Source organism: Microcaecilia unicolor, chromosome 4 (assembly GCF_901765095.1).
Source record: "Microcaecilia unicolor chromosome 4, aMicUni1.1, whole genome shotgun sequence".
Classification (NCBI taxonomy): domain Eukaryota; kingdom Metazoa; phylum Chordata; class Amphibia; order Gymnophiona; family Siphonopidae; genus Microcaecilia; species Microcaecilia unicolor.
In genome coordinates this window covers 102,851,894-102,871,528 of record NC_044034.1, presented here as the reverse complement: position 1 = coordinate 102,871,528, position 19,635 = coordinate 102,851,894, and the positions used below count along the sequence as shown (strand labels likewise).

At 42.8% G+C, this 19,635-nt stretch overlaps 1 protein-coding gene across 1 annotated transcript in view; it reads left to right on the top strand.

The window, feature by feature from the left end:
* The first annotated feature begins 843 nt into the window (after positions 1-843).
* Positions 844-19,635, top strand: part of WBP4 (WW domain binding protein 4) — a 70,427-nt gene continuing 51,635 nt past the window's right edge. The window contains exons 1-2 of the mRNA XM_030200554.1: positions 844-1,037; positions 17,380-17,452. Coding sequence (XP_030056414.1) covers positions 1,036-1,037; positions 17,380-17,452 — 75 coding nt within the window. The 5' untranslated portion in view covers positions 844-1,035. The remainder of the gene's footprint in view (positions 1,038-17,379; positions 17,453-19,635) is intronic.

Below are 19,635 nucleotides of genomic sequence, written 5' to 3'. Positions count from 1 at the left end.
GATATACATATATGCCACCCCCACGATATGTTACACAACTTTGCAATAAAAAAAGTTTTCATTTAAATTATATAGTATTATGCATTTTCTTCCATAGTAGCTTCTGTCAGCTGCTGAATTTCTCAAAGTCCTGCACTTCCACAAGAGCTCCCTTGTTGGAAACACAAAAAAAAAAACTTTACTACATAATAAACAGGGTTCAAAGATCAAAGCTTCAAAACCAACTCCTAACCCTTTCAGAGTTAATAAAATAAACAGCACACAAACCTACTCACAGGCAGATGAAACAACTTGCGAGAAAACGATTGTTACAAAAAGGAAGTCCTCCTACTCCACCAAGAAAACATAGAGGGATACTACACCCATGCCTACCCCCCCCCCCCCCCCAAAAAAAAAAAAAAAAAAAAAAACTTATGTGAACATACCAGCTGCTTTTAGTTTGACAATGGATAGCATCATAATTACAGCCTCTGCAAATGGAAATGAAAAACAAGGCTAAAAGTTAATTCTGAGACTTCACTAAAACGAGAACATAGTTAACCAAAAGCACGTGAGTTCCTATACCCCGCCTTTCTGCATCCTCCAGTGCTTTAGACTCTATTGCAATTACTTACTTTCGCCCCGCCTCCCCATCCCCCTCACCTCCCGAAGGAGGTTCCTCCCCACATGACCCGCCTCTGCTGAGAATTCGAAAGTTCCTCTTTCCACAGCGCACGCACCCCGCCGCTTCCTTCGCACCTGCGCAGTTTAGTGATACGCTGTTTTGAACCGTGCGAGTCACCGTACACGTAGAGCCTACTGTCCAGAGTTTGACATCAAAGTGCGCAGGCGTGAAAGAAGTGGCGAGGCGCCCTGTAGCACCACTGAAGGAGGAGCAGCTGGTGACAAGCGCCAGATAGACAGGCGCAGGGAGGAGGTTTTAAAGAAAAAAAAAAAAAAAAGAAGGGAAAAGTAGGGGGTAGCCACATTCAAAACTTCAAATCTCCAAGGGAGTGGGTTTCGTGTGGCTATAAATAGGGACACGGACACTTTTAAATGTGCGTAAGCGTTATGTAATTATTTGTGTCTGATCAGTTTCTGTTGGCTCTTGGATTTTTTTAACAATTTGGGTGGAGTAAGCTTGCTGCCTTCTGGAAGCTCTAGATAAGCGTATATTTTGGCTATACGACTTCCATGGAGGAGGACGGCTTGGTACGCGGTGAGGAATGGGGGAATGTTTTATTAATAAGTTTTAGATGTTCAGCAGCTCCCGTTACTGAGCAAATTCTTTCATTTTGTCTAGGGAGCTGTGATTTTTTTTTTTTAAACTTTTACCTAATTGATTTGAAAAGCTGACTTCTATGGTGTTATTTGTTATGTGACTGCATCTGAAGGTTGGGTCCTGCTCAATGCTGAAACCCGCATCTGGTCCAGAAAGCTTATTGTTGCTTTTTGTTGTAACTTTATGGAAATGTCAGCCTCCTTGTCACTGGCTAACTTTTTTTTTTTCTAGATGTTTTAAGGTTTGATGTCTTTCATGTGTCACAGGCCCTAGACCTTTGAGTCATGTGTGATTCCTGAGTAGTAGCTTGAAGTCGGGTTAAAGTCTTCGATTTGATGATTCTGTGTAGCTTAGAACAGGATCACTGGATATTCATGGTAGTACGTTACATGATACCTGTTGTTAATACTCCAGGAAGCAGCAAGACGTCCTACTTACAGATAAAGGAACCTTCCACTTAATGTGTTTTGAAAACTGGACATGATCTAGTGGCCTGCCGACGGGGGGGGGGGGGGGGATTTGGGGGTCCTGGAGAAAGAGCTAGAAGGTCAAACCCCTCTCTCTCCAAAAATATGAGGCCTGTGTGTTGTGGTGTAAATGTTGGAGGGGCACCAGTATAAACATTGGGCCCTTGGGTGCTGCAGAACATGGTATGCTTCTGAGATGACTCCATATGGATAGTTTATTGTGGGAGAGGAAATATAGGCACAAATATGGTAATCTCACAAGCTGCCTTCCTTTTGGAAAGTGAGTTGATAAAAATAAACAAATACAACCTGAGCCTCTAGGTGCCCAACAAAATTGCAGGAACCAGGGACTGGATTAAAGTTGTGCGAGTGCCTGCACCCCCTTTTTCTCCATAGTGACCTGTAATTGTCCATCAGAAAAGCCTATTTTTTTCATTAGTTTCTGCTGCCCAGGGTTATGATTGGTGCTTTGAACCATGGGGCACTATGGTCTCCCAAATGGTTTTTAAAAAGTCAGGCTCCAAGAGGCAGCAGGAGAGAATGTGGCCTGACACTAAGGCTGTACCGAAAATTTGGATTCAGTTTGATTCGGACCCAAATAGTGCCCTGAATACATTATTTGTATTCTGCCAAATAGTGATTTGAATATGAATAATCCAGTGCTCTACTATGATAAATCCTATTGAAATAAACAATTGATCTCTGATTTCACCCTGCTTCTTTTATTATTATTATTATTATTATATTAAAGTACAATGGCCATTATTTGTATTTTGCTAAATAATTTCTCATTTCGTATTTGGCTGAATAGTAAAATATTTGGGACAGCCGTACCTAATATACCACCCACTCTTTTCTTCCTACTGTCACCCTTATTAGCAATGGTGGGGAACAGAGAAGGGATATTAAGTGGGATGGGTGGATGAAGAGGACCTGGAGGGATCAGAGGAGCATTAACTCAGGGTTGAGAGGAGTGGATCACATGGTGAATGAGAGGAAAGGGTTTGAGGCTCATAAGTACTTAAGTATTGCCACACTGGGACAGACCAAAGGTCCATCAAGCCCAGCATCCTAGTTCTAACAGTGGCTAATCCACGTCACAAATACCTGGCAAGATCCCAAAAAAAGCTCAATACATTTTATGCTGCTTATCCCAGAAATAAGCGGTGGATTTTCCCCAAGTCAATTTAATAATGGTCTATGGACTTTTCCTTTAGGAAGCTGTCCATACCATTTTTAAAGTCCGCTAAGCTAACCGCCTTTACCACATCAAGAGGGGGATTGACTGGTGTTGGGGAGACAGGAGGGCTTTGAAAATGGGATTGGCAGGAGTGGATGAGAGTAGAATGTGAATGAGGAGAGGAACAGAACTGTCTGTGTGTGACATAGTAAGAAAGAGATGTGTATGTATGTGATGGGACTAGCTGGGAAGCTAAGACAGGGCATTCAGGATTTTGGGGGAGGAGGACTAGAACTGGAGCCAGATGAGGGGCACCTATCTCCCTCCCTCTTCTGTTTTCTAAGGGCCCCTTTTAAAAAGCGGCAGTAAGCCCAATGCAGGCTTACCACTCACTACAAAGGAAGTACCGCCGGGCTACCACAGCAGCCCGGCGGTACTTCCGACTCCCAGCTCACCCTCATATCCGGCATTACAAAAAATATATATTTATTTTTGTAGCACTGGTGTGCACCTGGCAGTAATCGGCCATTGCCATGTGCAGCCTGATTACCGCCAGGTTAGTGCAGGAGCCCTTATGACCACCCACTGAGGCCACGCATGGCCATTTCTTTAAAAAAAGGTAGGTCTACCTTTTACCCGCTGCATTAAAAGGGGGCCTTGGCACGTGTCAAAAACACGTGCTGATGCCAGTGCAGGCCCTCTTTCGCCGCAGCGTGGTAAAAGGGGCCCGAAATCACTAAACCACCTTCCAGATCTGCCATGCAGCTCTCTTTTGGCCCCCTCCCAAATCTCTGTGCCTTCACCACCCTCTTTTTACCTATCCCTTTGGCCTCCCTCTCTGTTCTGGTCTGTGCAAACCCCCTTCTTCCTACCCTCTCATCCTTTGTCCTCTTTTTCTCCTCTATACCTAGTTTTTTTCACTTTCCTTTTTCCTCTTTCTTTGTGCTTATATTTAAGATGCCTCTTCTTCAGCCAAAAGAGAACAAAAGCCGGGTTGGAAATGTATTTTTGTAATGGGAAATTAAATGTTCAGATGCAACAGAATTGTTGCAGGAATTTAAGATGTTTGTAAAATTTGTGGAGAAAGCAGAAAATAGATTATAACAGTTAAAATACTTTCAGGTGAAATACAATAAAAAAAAAAATACATTTTTAAAGTGTATTAAAATAGGCATATCATTTAATGAAAAATGCAAACAAAGGATGATCAAAATCATAATATCAGTAAGCAGAGCAGAAAACAAAGATAAAAATCGATAGATCACATATGTTAGGTAACTAGGTACTATAGAAACCATAACCTCAAGGTTTGTGAGTAACTTTTCTTTAGTGCTGTTAAGCTAGAACTAGAATAGTTCCAGAAAAAAAAAAATCTTAGGCCTTCTTTTACAAAGCTGCGCTAGTGATTCCTTCATGGCAAATGAGAGGAAGCACATTCAATTCCTGTGGGCTTCCTCTCATTTGCCTCGCAGGAATCGCTAGCACAGCTTTGTAAAAAAAAAAAAGCCCTTAACATGTAAACTATTCCATCACAAGCTATTATAGGCCCTGGAGGAGTGAAAGTACTTTGCCACAAATTTTCTTTCTTGCTGCAGAATATATCCTGGAGTTTAACTGAGAAGTATGAATGTTTCAAACTTAGGGGGGTCTTTTACTAAGGTGCGCTCATGTGTTTTGCACGCTAAAATTGTGGGTGCGCTAAATGTTAGAGACACTCATAGGAATGCATTGACGTCTCTAACATTTAGCGTGCCTACAGTTTTAGTGCGCACCAAAAACGTGAGCGCGCCTTAGTAAGACCCCCTCAGCTATATGTGATCCATTAGTAGGCCTGAAGAGAGCTGAATTTAGAGACCCTTTTACTAAAGCTTAGCATGCACTAATGGACATTAGTGTGTGCTAAATGCTGCTCATCTTATTTTATTCCTATGGGCCACGTGGTACTTAGTCCATTGACACAAGCTGAGCTTTATTAAAAGGGCCCCTTGATTAGGTATTGCCCTTTTTTAACATGTGCATAGTTTCAATTTTGCAAAGAGGCAATAATGTGTTTTGTATTTGATTGTGAATCTTTACAGGTTGTATCAAGCATATATTTTATTGAATACTAGTAAAAAAGGCCCATCTCTGACACAAATGAAACGGACGCTAGCAAGGTTTTCCTCGGAGTGTGTATGTTTGAGAGAGAGTGTGTGAGAGAGAGAGAGAGAGAGAGAGAGAGTGAATGTGCGAGTGTGTGTGTGTGTGTGTGACAGAGAGTGAGAGAGACTGGGTGCGAGTGTGTCTGTGAGAATGAGAGTATGTGCCATGGTCCCACGGCCCCTCCCTCCCTCCGAGTTTCAGGGTCTCCCTCCCTGTATGGTATAGCCAGTATTCCAGTAAGGCTGCTCTGCCCCCTCCCTGCTTGCGGCTCTCCATCGCCGGGGGCCCGGCGCTGCGGGCAGGCGGGGCAAAGTACAGTAGAGCGGCAGCCCTCCCCTCCCTCCAGCTCTACCTTCTTGTAGTTCTTGCCCAACCACAGGCGCACATTGTCGAACTGCGAGACAGTGGCGGAGGCCTTGTAAAATTTCTCATTCAGGCCGCCGTCCTTCTTCCGCACCACCATCTTCCGAGCGCCACCGCGAGCTCAGAGCGCTGACATCATACTGGCAGACAGTGCTGTCCGGCCGCCTCAGGTTGTTCTCCGAGTCACGCTGCATCTCTCCTGCAACCTCAGTGCTCCAGCCACTCACCTACTCGCCTTGTCCGCTTCCCTCCGTCCTTCGCTCTGCTCTCTCCTCACCGACCGTTTTCTCCTTTGGTGCTTAGTGCTGATAGCTTCGCAGCTCCTCCCCTCTTCCCTCTGCTAGCCAATCTGGTGTCTCCTTTCTGGTGACGTCAGCCAGGGTTTCGGAGCCTAGCAGAAAGTCACGGACACAGGCAGCAAGATTAGAAAGTTGGAGGTGAGAATTATTATATAGGAATACAAAAAGATGTGAGTCAGTACCAGTCATGGACAATGGGTAACGTAAATGCTTTTTCCAAAAATATTTTGAAAGATTTTTTTTTTTCAATATATTTTTTTTTTGTAAAAAATGTTGAAATTTTCATTGGGTATCTGAAAATAGAAACATCTTAACTGCTTTTATAATTATTTACTTTGCAAAGATAGCATTCACAGTCCCTTGGGGAAAGAAGCACTAGTCGTCATGTAACAGAGACATCTGGGGGTAATTCTCAAAAGGTCTCAAGTTAGCGTCTGGATGCTGTGTGCAAAGCATGGATTTTGTGTTGACAATTACTTGTGCAATTGCCATTGTAGAATAAGACTATAAGGCCACAGTTACATGCCTAACTTTAGTCTGAGTACTTACAGCAGCACAAAGGCTGTTGTAAATGCTTTCACTTAACTGTTTTGAGCTAGGCATGTAACTGCCAGACACCCATTTCCCTCCCAGATCCACCACCCCCTTCTTTCACAATCAATTTCTGGAATCCTGACTAAGCGAAGTTGTGTGTAACTGCTAATTAGTGTCAATTTACTCCAATTATAGCCAATAACTGGTTAATGGCAATTAGCATTTCATTATTAAATTATTACATATGTCACCAACACTATTCTATAACTTGCGCTTGCAGCTTTACGTTCTAAGCGTAACATTGTGCATGCAAGTTTATAGAATTAGGGGGGCTAGTGGCTTGATTTAGAGCCCATGATGGCAGGATTCCAGAAGGAGCCACAGTGCTTGGCAAGGACACTGGCTATACTGTGAGTAGACTACAAGAGTTGGGGGATCACTGCTCTAGAGGAACAACGTCTGTGTAGAAACTTGAAAACAAATATTTATCAGTTCAAAGTTGCAAGAATAATATATTGAATGATCATATTAAACCAAGGGGCCTGTTTACTAAAATTCAGTAAAGTTTTCCATTTACTGCATTTTACATGCAAAAATTAACATGTATTTACAAAATGTATATACTATTGTATCTTGACAGTCTAAATGGGGGAAAAACACTCTGTGTACTAACTGTTGAAGGCATTTTTCATGTTTCTCATACAGTTACTACATAGATAAATAGTTTACCATGCTGTAAGTATATTGATAGTTACTGCGGATGTATTTCCTGCCTCCTGTTTGGTACCATGCACAAATTGCAGCCTTTGGTTCATATCCATTCTCTCCTGTTTCCTGCCCCATAACACAGTAGCGTTTACCACATGCTACTACTTAGCATATTTTAGTAAATGTGGCCTTGAGAGTCCACTTGTATAAATGTATCAGGCTATACAGTAGAAAGATACTCCTCAACGTCTGCTACCAGCTTCTCAAAGAGCATCTTAGTGTGAAAACAATTGGGTTTTAAAAAAATTCCAAAACCTCTTCACACACGCAAAATTCAACCAGTCAGCTTTATGAAAAACATCTCATGCTCTCTTATAGGAAAAGCTGTGACAGCCAAGTCACTACATCACCAGAGCCATTGTTGATCGTATAAATGATAACATCATACAAGATAGTTGATAAACCTTTATATCAGTATATGGGAAGAGAAGTACTTAGGCTTTATACTGATAAGCACTCCTTTTGCTTAGTACTTAATTCTTTTTGAAATTGGAACATAAGAGTAGCCATACTGGGTCAGACCAGTGATCTATCTAGCCCAGTATCCTGTTTTGCAAACAGTGGCCAAGCCAGGTCACAAGTACCCAGTGCATCTTTTCTAGCAAAAAAGGTGCCGGTACTCAAATGCTAGGCCACCCTTCAAGGGTGGGGTGATCACTGAAGGATCCACCCCTCAATAGCCAGGCCCCCTGCAACCAGTCACAGAACCTATGACAAGGCAGAATTGGTGTGTAGAGCTTGAGCTCTTTCATTAAAACTTGGGGTCTTTGGGTCAATTTTAGCAGACAATGGAAAAGGTGCCGGTACTCAGTACCCCCACAAAAAAAGCCCTGCAAGTACCTGACAGAAACCCAATTAGCAGCTACATTCCATGCTACCAATTCCAGGGCAAGCAGTTGCTTCTCCTTGTCTGTCTTAATAGCAGACTATGGACTTTTTCTCCAGAAAGTTGCCCAAACCTTTTTTAAACCCAGATACGCTAACCGCCGTTACCACGTCCTCCGGCAAAGAGTTCCAGAGCTTAATTATTCATTGATTCTGTGAAATATCAATGTTTTGAGTTCATACATGTATAATGAAACATGGACTTTTCCATTTTTTTAAGATTCTTCTTTGTTTGCTCATATGTAGCTCCCATGGTTCATCATACCGTGCATTTGTCACTCCTGCAGTTGGATAAAGCAGATGTTTATACTTCACCATTACAGTTTTATAAAGGAGTTATACTCTTTAGTAAGGTTCTTATTCCTTATTCTCATTTTTTGATATCCAGAAGCTTTGAGATGCTTTAAACTGCATCTGTCTTTATAAAAGATATTTTGTTAATTTATTTTAAGACATGTTTATAACATAGTGGAACCGAGCCTTTCATTTTTAAAATTGCATTAATGTAGGGCATTGATAAGACACGGGTTAGATGCAGAGTGTTCCCTTAAAAAGAAGAGGGTTTTGAATAGATAGGCATGGCTTCATCTCTTAGGAACTTATAGATACCTCCTCTTGCTCACAATCAGTAAATAGGAAGGTATTACCTAGTTTGTATTTATGTTGTATCCTTTTCTCTAGTCAGAAACCTAGCCTATTTTAAAATGGTATTACAGTACACAAGAAACATGTAAGCAGTTGTGCCAGGTTTTCAGCATGAAGATGTGTGAGAGCTTCTGAAGGGCAATTGTGTAAAGCAAGTCAGACATATAGCCTTTTGATTAGCTGTTATTTTTCTTCAGAAATGAGTGAACACATTTTTTAAAATTTGCTTAGCTTGAAAAAAAAGTAATTTGGCATGGTATATTCCTACTGGAATAGTGTAAGTTTCTTGGAAATGGATTTGTGTTTTAGATGGAGAGTGATCACTGTCTTTTTGTGTTTGAATACTGCTGTTTGTTTACTTTTCAGTCTTGAATTCTTCAGGCTAAATAAACACCACTCCTCCCTTATATACTAATAGGAATAGAGAGAGGAAAAAAAAAGTAGTGGCCCAACTGTGTATCAGAAATCCTACTGAAAAAAAGTGCCAAAAATTACTTTTCTGCACTGGTGTTTTTTTGTAGGAAATGTAAAAGGTTTTATTTATATTTAAGTGGATTTTTGGTACATCATTGATAGGTGATAGAAAGGTTTGTTTTTAATTTGGAACTAAGTATTTATTCTAGGTTCTTCTACTAAGGTGTTCTCAGTGAGTTAGTGTTCATTAAGTGCCATATAGCCCATAGGTATACTATGGGCTGCATGACATTTAGCATACACTAAATCCATTACTGCACCATAGTAAAATGACCCCTTAGTGTATAACTTTTATGTTTATGATTGGTATGTGCTTTTTGCATTCTGGTTGTAAAACACTTTTAATACCTTGTATTCACAATATGCTGCCTTGCATATCCAATTAAATCTGTTTGTTTCCTATATGTGCTATTTATATTCCTGTTTATGCATTCCATTACAATATTGTTTTGCTATTATAATAGTACTATATAACTGACATATTCAGTTTATGCTTTGTTGTAGTTTCCAGATGTGTCATTTTGCATTTTATATTTGTGTTTGACAGAACAGAAGCTTACAAACATTTTAAAAGATATCTCCTCAGAAATTGAATGACTATCTGAACAGAAAATAGAAATCTTGATTATGTTGTTACAGTTGTCAGATGAATGAATTAAAACTATTTACTTAGCATTCTTTTAAGAATATAGATTTGTTCAAGAACTATGCATGGAATGTTGTTTAAAGAGAGAAATCTTTTGTGGATAGGCAAGTTTCAGAAAAGCTAAAGCATGATGCTGTTGCTCTTTTCATTTTCTCATATCTGCGACAGTGTGGCAAGGAATACTTGGAGGAGCATCTCCATATTCCAATCCATACCATTCCAGCACACCCAAGCTTTTCTGTGATTTACTTGGCTGCAGTGTACAATTCATTTTCTTAGCATTAGTTCCACTAACACTGTTGGTGTTATCCCTTCCTACCAGCAGGTGGAGGTAGAGAAAACTGAATTCTGCCAGTGACATCTCCAGCATAAGCTAAAGTGCTTCCTGGAACATATCCATATTCCAATCCATGTCATTCCAGCACACCCAAGCTTTGCTGTGATTTACTTGGCTGCAGTGTACAATTCATTTTCTTAGTGTTGGTTCCACTAACACTGTTGGTGTTATCCCTTCCTACCAGCAGTGGAGGTAGAGAAAGCTTATGCTGGTGATGTCACTGGCAAAATTCAGTTATCAGCAGCATAAGCTAAAGTGATTCCTGGAACAATCTAGTATTTTTCCCTACCTTCAGCAGGTGGTAGGTTGTGCTGACGGTGCTCCTGTCCCTGGCCTAGCTCCTTGCTCTGCTGGCTGAGGCCGCACAGCATGGTCGAGCCTAATGGCCGCTCCCAGGTCATGGTCTCAGGACCATACTTAGTTGAACTTGGTTCTGAAGCCCAGTGTTGCACTTCTTAGTGCTACTGTGTGAGGCTTTAGCTCGGACCTAAGGGGCCTGGTCCGAGAGGTACAGCTCTCAGGCTTTCCAAAAGTGCTTTCTTTGGCAACACATGTAGCAACAAAATAAATTAATAAAAATTTCAGTTTTCCTGGATAGCTTTATGCCCTTTGTCGGGCTAATGCTATGGTAAAGAACTAAGTAGGAAATTTCTCTATAGGAATACCCAAAGAGATCTGGGAACAGCAAAGATGCTGGAGGCTGAGGCTGAGGCAGTCGGACAGGCCTACATGCATCTGCCATGTGATAGAACATGCTGGCGGCACACACTGCGTGGCCTTCAGAGCACCAGCAGCTGAGCAGGGATAATGAATACTTTTTATAGTGTGTAAATGTGGGCTTATTCAGCTCAGATGGATACATTTCTCTCTTACAGTGTGCCTGCGGTTAGAATCCTCTCAATTCACTCCAGCTAGAAGGACAAATTCCTTCTCATGTGATGGGCTTTTTCATTCCTGTCCACCCTGGGTCCCTCTGCAGGGGGGTCCCGGTGGAGCCCTAGTGGTTTTTTGGTTCCCAGAGCTTGACCCAAATGGTTAAGCAGGCCCTGCACAGGTCCCCTCTTGGGACTAATCCTAACTATTACCCTAACCCTCATCCTCTTGGTGGGGGACCTCGAGGGGATTGGCGGGGTCCTGCTTTGGGGTCTCAGCATTGTAGAATGTATCTGGTTGTTCCCGGGGATCCGAGTTCTTTGACGGGAGTGGAGGAGGACTCGGAAGTCCTCTTGGGGTCCCAGTCCCCTTTGGACTCCAGTTCCGAGGACCCTGCCTTTTAGGAGGCCATGGAGTAGCGATCCCATGGATTCCAGCTGTGTCGTCTCTTATAAGAGATCCTGGGGGCCTTGGCTTAACCCTCCTGCAGCATGCTCCTCAGAACCCCGAAGCGTTTTCCACTCTATAAGATCCTCATCTGCTTGATGATGGTGGAGTGGAAGTCCCTGGATGGGGCTCTTGCTCATGTCTGTGCTTTTGCTGAGGAGATGAGAAGTGTTGGGTCTTCCTGAAGGTGAATGCCCTGGTTACGGCGACAGCTATACCTGTCTATAGGGGCTCGGCCCTTAGGGAACTCTATGAAAATTACATGGAGCAGCAGCTCCACCTGGCCTTTTTAGTGGGGTCCCCAGCATTCAGGTTGCTATTTGTGGCAGTTACATGGCTCTATGCTATGTTGGTTCCAGCAGTTGCCAGAGTCCCAGGAGACTTTTCACCTGAGGTCTGGGCCTTTTTGGGTGGATGTCCTATATGATCTGGTCCATCTGGCTTCCCGTTCAGTGACAGCATTGAGGGTTGCAGTTGGTTGTGGCTTCGCCACTGGGTGTGGCTTGCAAGAAGCTTTTGAGTTAACTGCCCTTTAGGGGCTTCTTGCTCTTTGCTGATGACTTAGAGAAGTTGGTGAAAGGTGTCTCTCTGAGCTGCAGCAAGGGTGTGCATTGATCCTAGGCCTCAAGGGGGAAGCCACTTCAGGTCCACTCAGCACCCTTCATCCCAGGTGGGGGACAGAGTAGATCCTTCAAGCAGGGGGTCCTTTTGAGGCCACAAGCGAGCCTGTCTCTTGGGTTTCTCCGGTGGGACTGCAGCTGCTCAGCCTGCCCGATGAGGGTACAACAGGTCCCTCATTTCCGGTGGGAGGCAGGCTGTCTTTCTTCTGCAACGAGTGGGGCTGCATCACTTTAGTGGGTTCTGAAGGTGATCGAGAGGGGGTACTCCATGGAGTTTGCTTGTCCAGTTCCAGATGCCTTCATGACCTCTCCCTGTTGCTCGCCTCTAAAGTGCCAGGCTATCGTTATTATCCTTCAGCATCTCTGTGATATGGGAGTAGTGGAACCTGTTCCACTGATGGAGAGCAGCCTGGACAGGTACTCCATCTAGTTCATAGGCCCAAAGAATAGTGGCTCCTTCCGGCCCATCTTGGACCTCAAAAGGGGTCAATGACCAGCACTTTTGGATGGAGGTTCTGTGCTCGGTCATCATGTCTATGCAGCCAGGGGACTTCCCCTGAACCTCATGGAGGCTTATCTTCCTATTCCCATTGTGGTTCATCACAGGAGATATCTGTGCTTCTGTGTCCTGGGTCAACATTTTCAGTTTCGGGCCTTGCCTTTTGGCCTGGCAACGGCACCATGCATGTTCTGCAGATTGATGATGGTGATGACTGCGCATGTTCGGCACCAGGGAGTTTGGATTCACCCGTACCCAGACGCCTGGCTGATTCAAGCAGATACAGAGATGGAGGCCAATCAGGCCACCACTCAGGTCATCTCATGGAATCTCTGGGCTGGGTCAATCAAAGATCCACCTCTCTGTATCTCAGGGTTTGAAGTACCTGGGAGTCTGCTTTGATATAAGCCAGGGGTTTTTCTTCCGGAGGGGAAGGTAGAGAAGCTTCAGGTGCAGAGGCATCGGTTGAGCTTCCGTAACCCACAGTCTGGGATCATTTGCAGCCCCTGGAATCCATGTCCACATCTCTGGAGATGGTACTGTGGATGAGGGCTCACATGCGCTCTACTGAGGGCCTTGTTTTGGTGGGCACTGGCCTCTCGACTTCCATCGTTCTCTTAAGGCAAGGGATAGTCTGGTGAACCTTTTTGAGAGGATCCCTCTGGATCCTCCTCAGTGAGTGCTGGTCATCACGGATGTGAATCTCCTTGTTTGGGGAGCTCACTGTCTTGGGCATTTGGCACAGGGCACCTAGTCAAGCAAGAAGACATCCCTGGTCCTTCGCCTGGAGACCCAGGTGGTCCTCCTGGCTCTGTAGGGTTTCAGCCACTTTTGGAAGAGAAAGCGGTCAGAGTGATGTTGGACAGCACCACAGCGGTGGTGTACATCAACAAGCAGGGCAGAACCAGGAATCTGGAGGTGGCAAGTCTGTCGGTGGGTGAAGATACATCCACAGGCCCTCTCAGCGGTCCATATTGCGAGCAATGGCAATGTGCAGATAGACTTTCTCAGTCACTCTCTTCTGGATCTGGGAGAATGGCAGCTTGGGCTTTAGGCCTTCCAGCTCATTATGGACCATTAGTGCTAAGGTAGAGCACCTTTTTCAGTTATCGGAGGGACTTGGCCTCTCAGGGGATATGCCCTGGTACAGCCTTGGCCAGTAGTGAAGCCTCTCTATTTTAGGGTTACTATATGGCTCCAGAAAAAGGAGGACACATTGATCCAGTCCAGGATTTGCTTCCATTTACAGCAATGGAAGTAAAACCCAGACTGGCTCAATCTGTCCTCCTTTTTCTGGTCTTAAACCTTATCTGGGGTAACAAGGTTGTTCTGGTTTCAATTATATGTAAATATCAGCATTTTAGAAACCGTTATGTTATTAACAATTTTTTTGTTTTCTCTATGCTGTGCTCTATATCTGTGATCATTCATGCATTTTACTAGATGACTAGGAAAAAATGCCCGTTTCTGAGCAGAATGAAACGGGCGCTAGCAAGGGGCCCCCTCCCTCCGTCACTCGAAGCTACTTGCCTTGTTCGCTGTGAGCCGTTTCGGCCCTCGAGTGTCAATAGCTCCGCCCTCGACGTCATGACGTTTTGACGCGAGGGCGGTGCAGACACTCAAGGGCACACCGGATATCTCGGGCGCCTCAACTTCTGTGGAGGCTTCAGAACGTTGGGGTTGCCTTTTATATATATAGATTATATACCTCTACAATAATCTAGTGATATATTAGTGCTCAGTGATATACCATCGTGCATCGGCTGGTCTGCTGCACCATGTATAATTTGTTATACATCATCGCACTGCCCTCCCTCTCTCCATTCAACGTTCATATTCATAATTATTTTTAGCCCCTAGTGCTGATACTTTATCTATTTGAGAGTGTTCACTCAAAAACTTTTTAAACACAATCACTTAGCTTGGGGCTGAAGATCTCTGGCGCGTTGTTTCATCTGCAACTAAGACTGTGAAAGACTGGAGTTTTAAAATCACGTTTGTGTACTAATATTGGAGGAAGCTGAGGCAGACTGCAGCACAGAATATCAACAGGAGTTCCGCGCACGCCAGAGATCTTCAGCCCCAAGCTAAGTGATTGTGTTTAAAAAGTTTTTGAGTGAACACTCTCAAATAGATAAAGTATCAGCACTAGGGGCTAAAAATAATTATGAATATGAACGTTGAATGGAGAGAGGGAGGGCAGTGCGATGATGTATAACAAATTATACATGGTGCAGCAGACCAGCCGATGCACGATGGTATATCACTGAGCACTAATATATCACTAGATTATTGTAGAGGTATATAATCATCTAGTAAAATGCATGAATGATCACAGATATAGAGCACAGCATAGAGAAAACAAAAAAAATTGTTAATAACATAATAACGACTCCTTTTTCTGGAGCCATATGGTAACCCTACTCTATCTTCCATGGCCTCTCATTGGCCGCTTGTTGCTAAGAATTGTGTGTCATCTTCATGTGGTCTTGCTTGTGGCATCAGATTGGCCTCTCAAACCTTGGTATGTGGTTTTTCATTGCCCAAGGGTCGGGTTTAGCTCCAGCAAGGGCCAGTAGAAATGGCCTCGTTTTGGCTTACAGTATGGCTGTTGAGAGGCGACAGAGAAGCATGGGTTTTGCTCTGCAGTCACTACAACCTTGCTTTGCTCCAGGAAGTCCTCTACGTCTCTGGCTTGTGTGTTTGTATCTTGGTGCAAGGAACAGTCCCTATCTCCCTGGAGGGCTCAGGTTCCCAATGTTCTGGGTTTTCTGCAGCAGTGCCTAGAACAGGGGCTGGCCTTCAGCTCCCCGAGGGTCCAGGTGGCTGCGTTATCCAGCTATTGGAGAAAGGTGAAGGGTATCTCTGACTTTGCATAGAGAATTAGCTCGGTTTCTGAAGGGGGTGGCTTATCTGCACCCCACTCTTTGTCCTTCCTTTCCTTCTTGGGACCTCAGTCTGGTCCTCCGGGCACTGTCCAAGGCTCCAATCAAGCCCCTACACTTGGCTTCCATCAAGAATCTTACCTTCAGATTTTGTTGCCCTTTGTCTCAAAATTGTAACTGGTAAGAAGAAAGCATCTGTCCTTTATTAAAAAAACTTCAGGATTCGTGTGTTGACGCTGTTGCTTCATTACGCTGTCCTGGGAAAGGGATCTAAGTCTTGATGCGTCTGATTTTGACTGGTACACTTTTTGGGTCCATTCGATGCACCCTACTAAATCAGCAGCGATATCCCAATCCTCTTATTTTCTTTTCCACAGAGCCTATTGGACACCTGCTAGAGTAGCCAGGATTACCAAGAGTCTTGACTACAAGTGCTGGTCCTGTCAAGAATCAGATGGATCCCTTGCCCATATGGTTTTTTACTGTAAGAACGTAAGAGCATACTGGCGACTCATTTGGGCTAAGTTGTGCCTTATTTTTCATTTGCCTGCGTCAACAGTGCTCTCTTACGATGTTGTGCTCTTAAGGGCCTCTTCTCCTAACCTCTCTATCTTAGAATCCGATAAGAAATTGTTTAATATATTGTTGGCTATTGCTTTACACTTAATTGTTTCAAACTGGAAAAATAATGTAAGTCTAAATTATAATGAATGGTGGAGTTATGTGTGTGTGATTAGAAAATATGAAACTATTCTAGCCCATAAACACCGGTGTGTTCAATCTGTCTTGAAGACTTGGGCTCGTTTAGATTCATTTTGTCAGACTCCTAATAGCACTAACTGATTACTATATAATTGCTGATTTGATACGGGTATTGTCATGAAATGCTGATGTTGTTCTGTCTTTTCATTTTTGTTTCTCTATTTGCCATGGATTATTGTTGCTTTTGGTTTTTTGTTTTTTTTTTTCCTTTTTGTTTTGTGTCATGTTTGAGAAACCTTAATAAAAATATGAAAAAAAAAAAAAAAAGAATCTTACCTTCAAGACAGTATTTTTTGTGGCCATCACCTCTGCTAGGAAGGTTTCAGAATTGCAGGCCCTGTCATGTTAGGATCCCTATCTCTCCTTCTCAGAGGATTCTGTATCCTTGCACACGGTACCAACCTTTCTTCCAAAGGTGATATCTCTGTTCCATGTGAATCAGGAGGTTTGTTTACCTTTCTTTGTGGTACAGGGATTGTCGCTGGAGGATCAGAGGCTTCACAAGCTGGACATCCAGAGGACACTGCTCGGGTACCTCAGGGAGACATCGCTTCATTCCTTTGCTAAGCAAAACGGATTGGATGTGCTGGCCACAGCCTGCTCGGACTTTCGCAGAACCATCATTTGGGGGTCCTTGTTTTCACCCGCCCATTAGATCTGCTTCGGTACATCCCATTGGTTCAGAATAGTGGAGCTGGCTCTAAGAAAAGAGAAATTGTCTTAGCTTATAATTTTCTTTTCTTTAGTCAGCGGCATTGTTCTGAAGTCCATCCTTTGGAAGACCTCGTCCCGGGGTTCTGGGTACACTCTGTGCTTCCTTTTCAGTGCTTCAAAAAAAAAAAAAAAAAGATTTATTTTGTGACTGGCAGCCATATGGATTCCCATAATATGGCTATATCCTGGTATATGCAGGGTGGCGAGTGCCACTCTGTGGTGTTTTGCTTGCTTGATTATCATAGTAGAAGCAATTGTTGATGGGGCATGGAAAGATGGAGCATCATAGCTTACGCTGATAATGTCAGTTTCAGAATTCAGTTTTCTCTACCTCCACCTGCTGGGAGAAAGGGATAACACACATTGATTGGTTCAGAACACTGTCACTGACTAAAGAAAAAAAATTATCTGGTAAGGTAATTTCTCCTTATATTTGCTGCTTGGGCAGATGGAGCACCTTAGCTTATGCTGGTAATGTCACTGGCAGAATCCAGTTGAACGGTGTCACTGACTAAAGAAAAGAAAATTGTTGGCTAAGGCATAATTTTTCCTTATATTTGTTTTTGGTTTATTTTCAGGGCAGACTACTGGAAATCACAGCCCAAGAAGTTCTGTACTTACTGCAAGTGCTGGATAGCGGACAACAAACCTGTATGATCCTTTTACTGAGTTCTCAAAGTACTCTTAGATTTGGAATTACATTGTATTTTCCATCTTTTTGTACGGAGGTGGTACTTAAAACATACTTTTTGTGCAGAAAATATATATCTAGTAGTTATGTCAGAAGCGGAGCCAGGTTGATGGCGCGGGGGAGCGAGAGTGGCACGAGAGAGGACTTCCGCCGGTGCTGTCGCACATTTTCAATGCAACACATTGAGAAAAAAATAGGCGCCGGAGCTGGCAGAACTCCGTTTGGGGGAGCAAGCGCTCCCCTGGCACCCCCCTTGGCTACGCCACTGAGTTATGTGGCAGCTTAATGTTAAGACTCAGTTGTGAAGGCAAGGTTTTGGGGAAGGAGAGAGGGAATGGGATTTAGGCTATTTTAGCAGTCTGTTGTATTAGTTTAGGATTAACATTTTATCTTGATTTTATTTTTTTCTAAATTATGTTGTAACTTGCTTTGAAGGCCTAGTAAGGGCAATTAATAAGTTTATGTATAATGAATTAAACCAACTCCAGATCAGCAAATATAGAGCTTTTTTTTACAAAGCCACGCTAGCAATTCCTGCTCGGCAAATGAGAGAGAGCCTATTCAGTTCCTATGGGCATCCTCCCATTTGCTGCACAACTTTGTAAAAGAAGCCCATAGTGAGTTGTATGAGAAGCCCTGCAAAAATATATAAGCAATGAATCAATCCATACCCCTAATTAATCCCTTATTTCTTATGAGATCAGATTAGCTGTGACTAAACAGAATCATACCCCTAAAGTATTAGATTTTTAAATTGCCCCACTGATTAGAGAACCGCAGTTTTATAAACTTTTTTTTTTTTTTATAAACGAAAGAGAAATGTCAGGAAAAGGAATTTGGTTTACCAGTTATTTATTTATTTGTGACTTGTTACACTTCATTGCTCTGACTGCATTTTAATCAGGTTTGGGGCTATATTCATTGGATTGCCTGTAAACACGAAGCCCTTTCTACTAACGCTTAGTACATGCCATTTGGTAACAGCTTTTCTGTATGCCACCATGCCCATAGGAATAAAATGGGCCATGACAGCAGATAGCACGCACTGAGCATTAGTAAAAGGAGCCCTAAACTGGTGCTTTCAGTCTTATATTTAAAACTGTTTTGTTGATGCCCACATTTCCTTCTGTGTACTTGACAATAATGCTCATTTTCAAAGCACATAGACTTACAATGTTCCATAGGTTACTATGTACTTTGTAAGTCTAAGTGCTTTGAAAATACGCCCCATAGTAACTTATCTGCTTTGAAAATGAGCCTCCAAATGTTCCTCTGGCTATAGCAATCACAGTCTAAATACGGACCTTCAGTTAACTGGTATGTAGCTGCTTTGTAGTATTCAGCTAGTATTTGCCTGCTTTCCTAGTTAAAATTCACCTTTTTACAGTCAATCACCACACAGTTAAAGTGGATTACAAGGTTTTGACTACATTCTTTCTGTAAAAGCTATCAAGCAGGAAAATAATTGCAGTCTAATGATAGCGCTTTGTCTTAGGACATCAGAATAAATACTGAACCACGTGTCCTATTTTTTGTTTGTAGTAATTTAACTGTAAGACAAAAGCCATTTTTACCGTATTTTGACTATGTAAGCCAACAGCAATTCTCATGGCAACATGTGTTCCTTTTGCAGTTTGCCTTTTTTTTTTAATCACCCAATAAACACAGAATAAATGGCTGTTTCTTCTCTTTGTATCACTAACTGAACACTGCTGCAAAGCATAAGCTTAAACTTGGCATTATTCATTCTGTGCTTGTTTTCAAAAATGCACAAGGGTTACAGATCAGGAAGCCCTTACTGTAAAATAGTATCTGTGCCATGAAATTGTAAATGTTTTTTTATATAATCATCACTTTTTTATTTATTATATTTGTATCCCACACTTTCCCACTAAAAGCAGGCTCAATGTGGCTTACATAGTAATAGGTAACACAGAATTTTGTTATGTAAAGTAGGAAATTAAGTATAACATAATAGAAGGATGGATGGGTAGTAATAGGATGGGTAGGTAGGTAGAGAGACAGGTGATAGGTGTTAGCCAAGCTCCTAGGGTAAAGGGTGATGGATTTGATATGCTGCCTGTGGTACAACCAAAGCAGTTTACAATTACAGTATGCGGGTACTTAAGATTCTTCTCTGCAC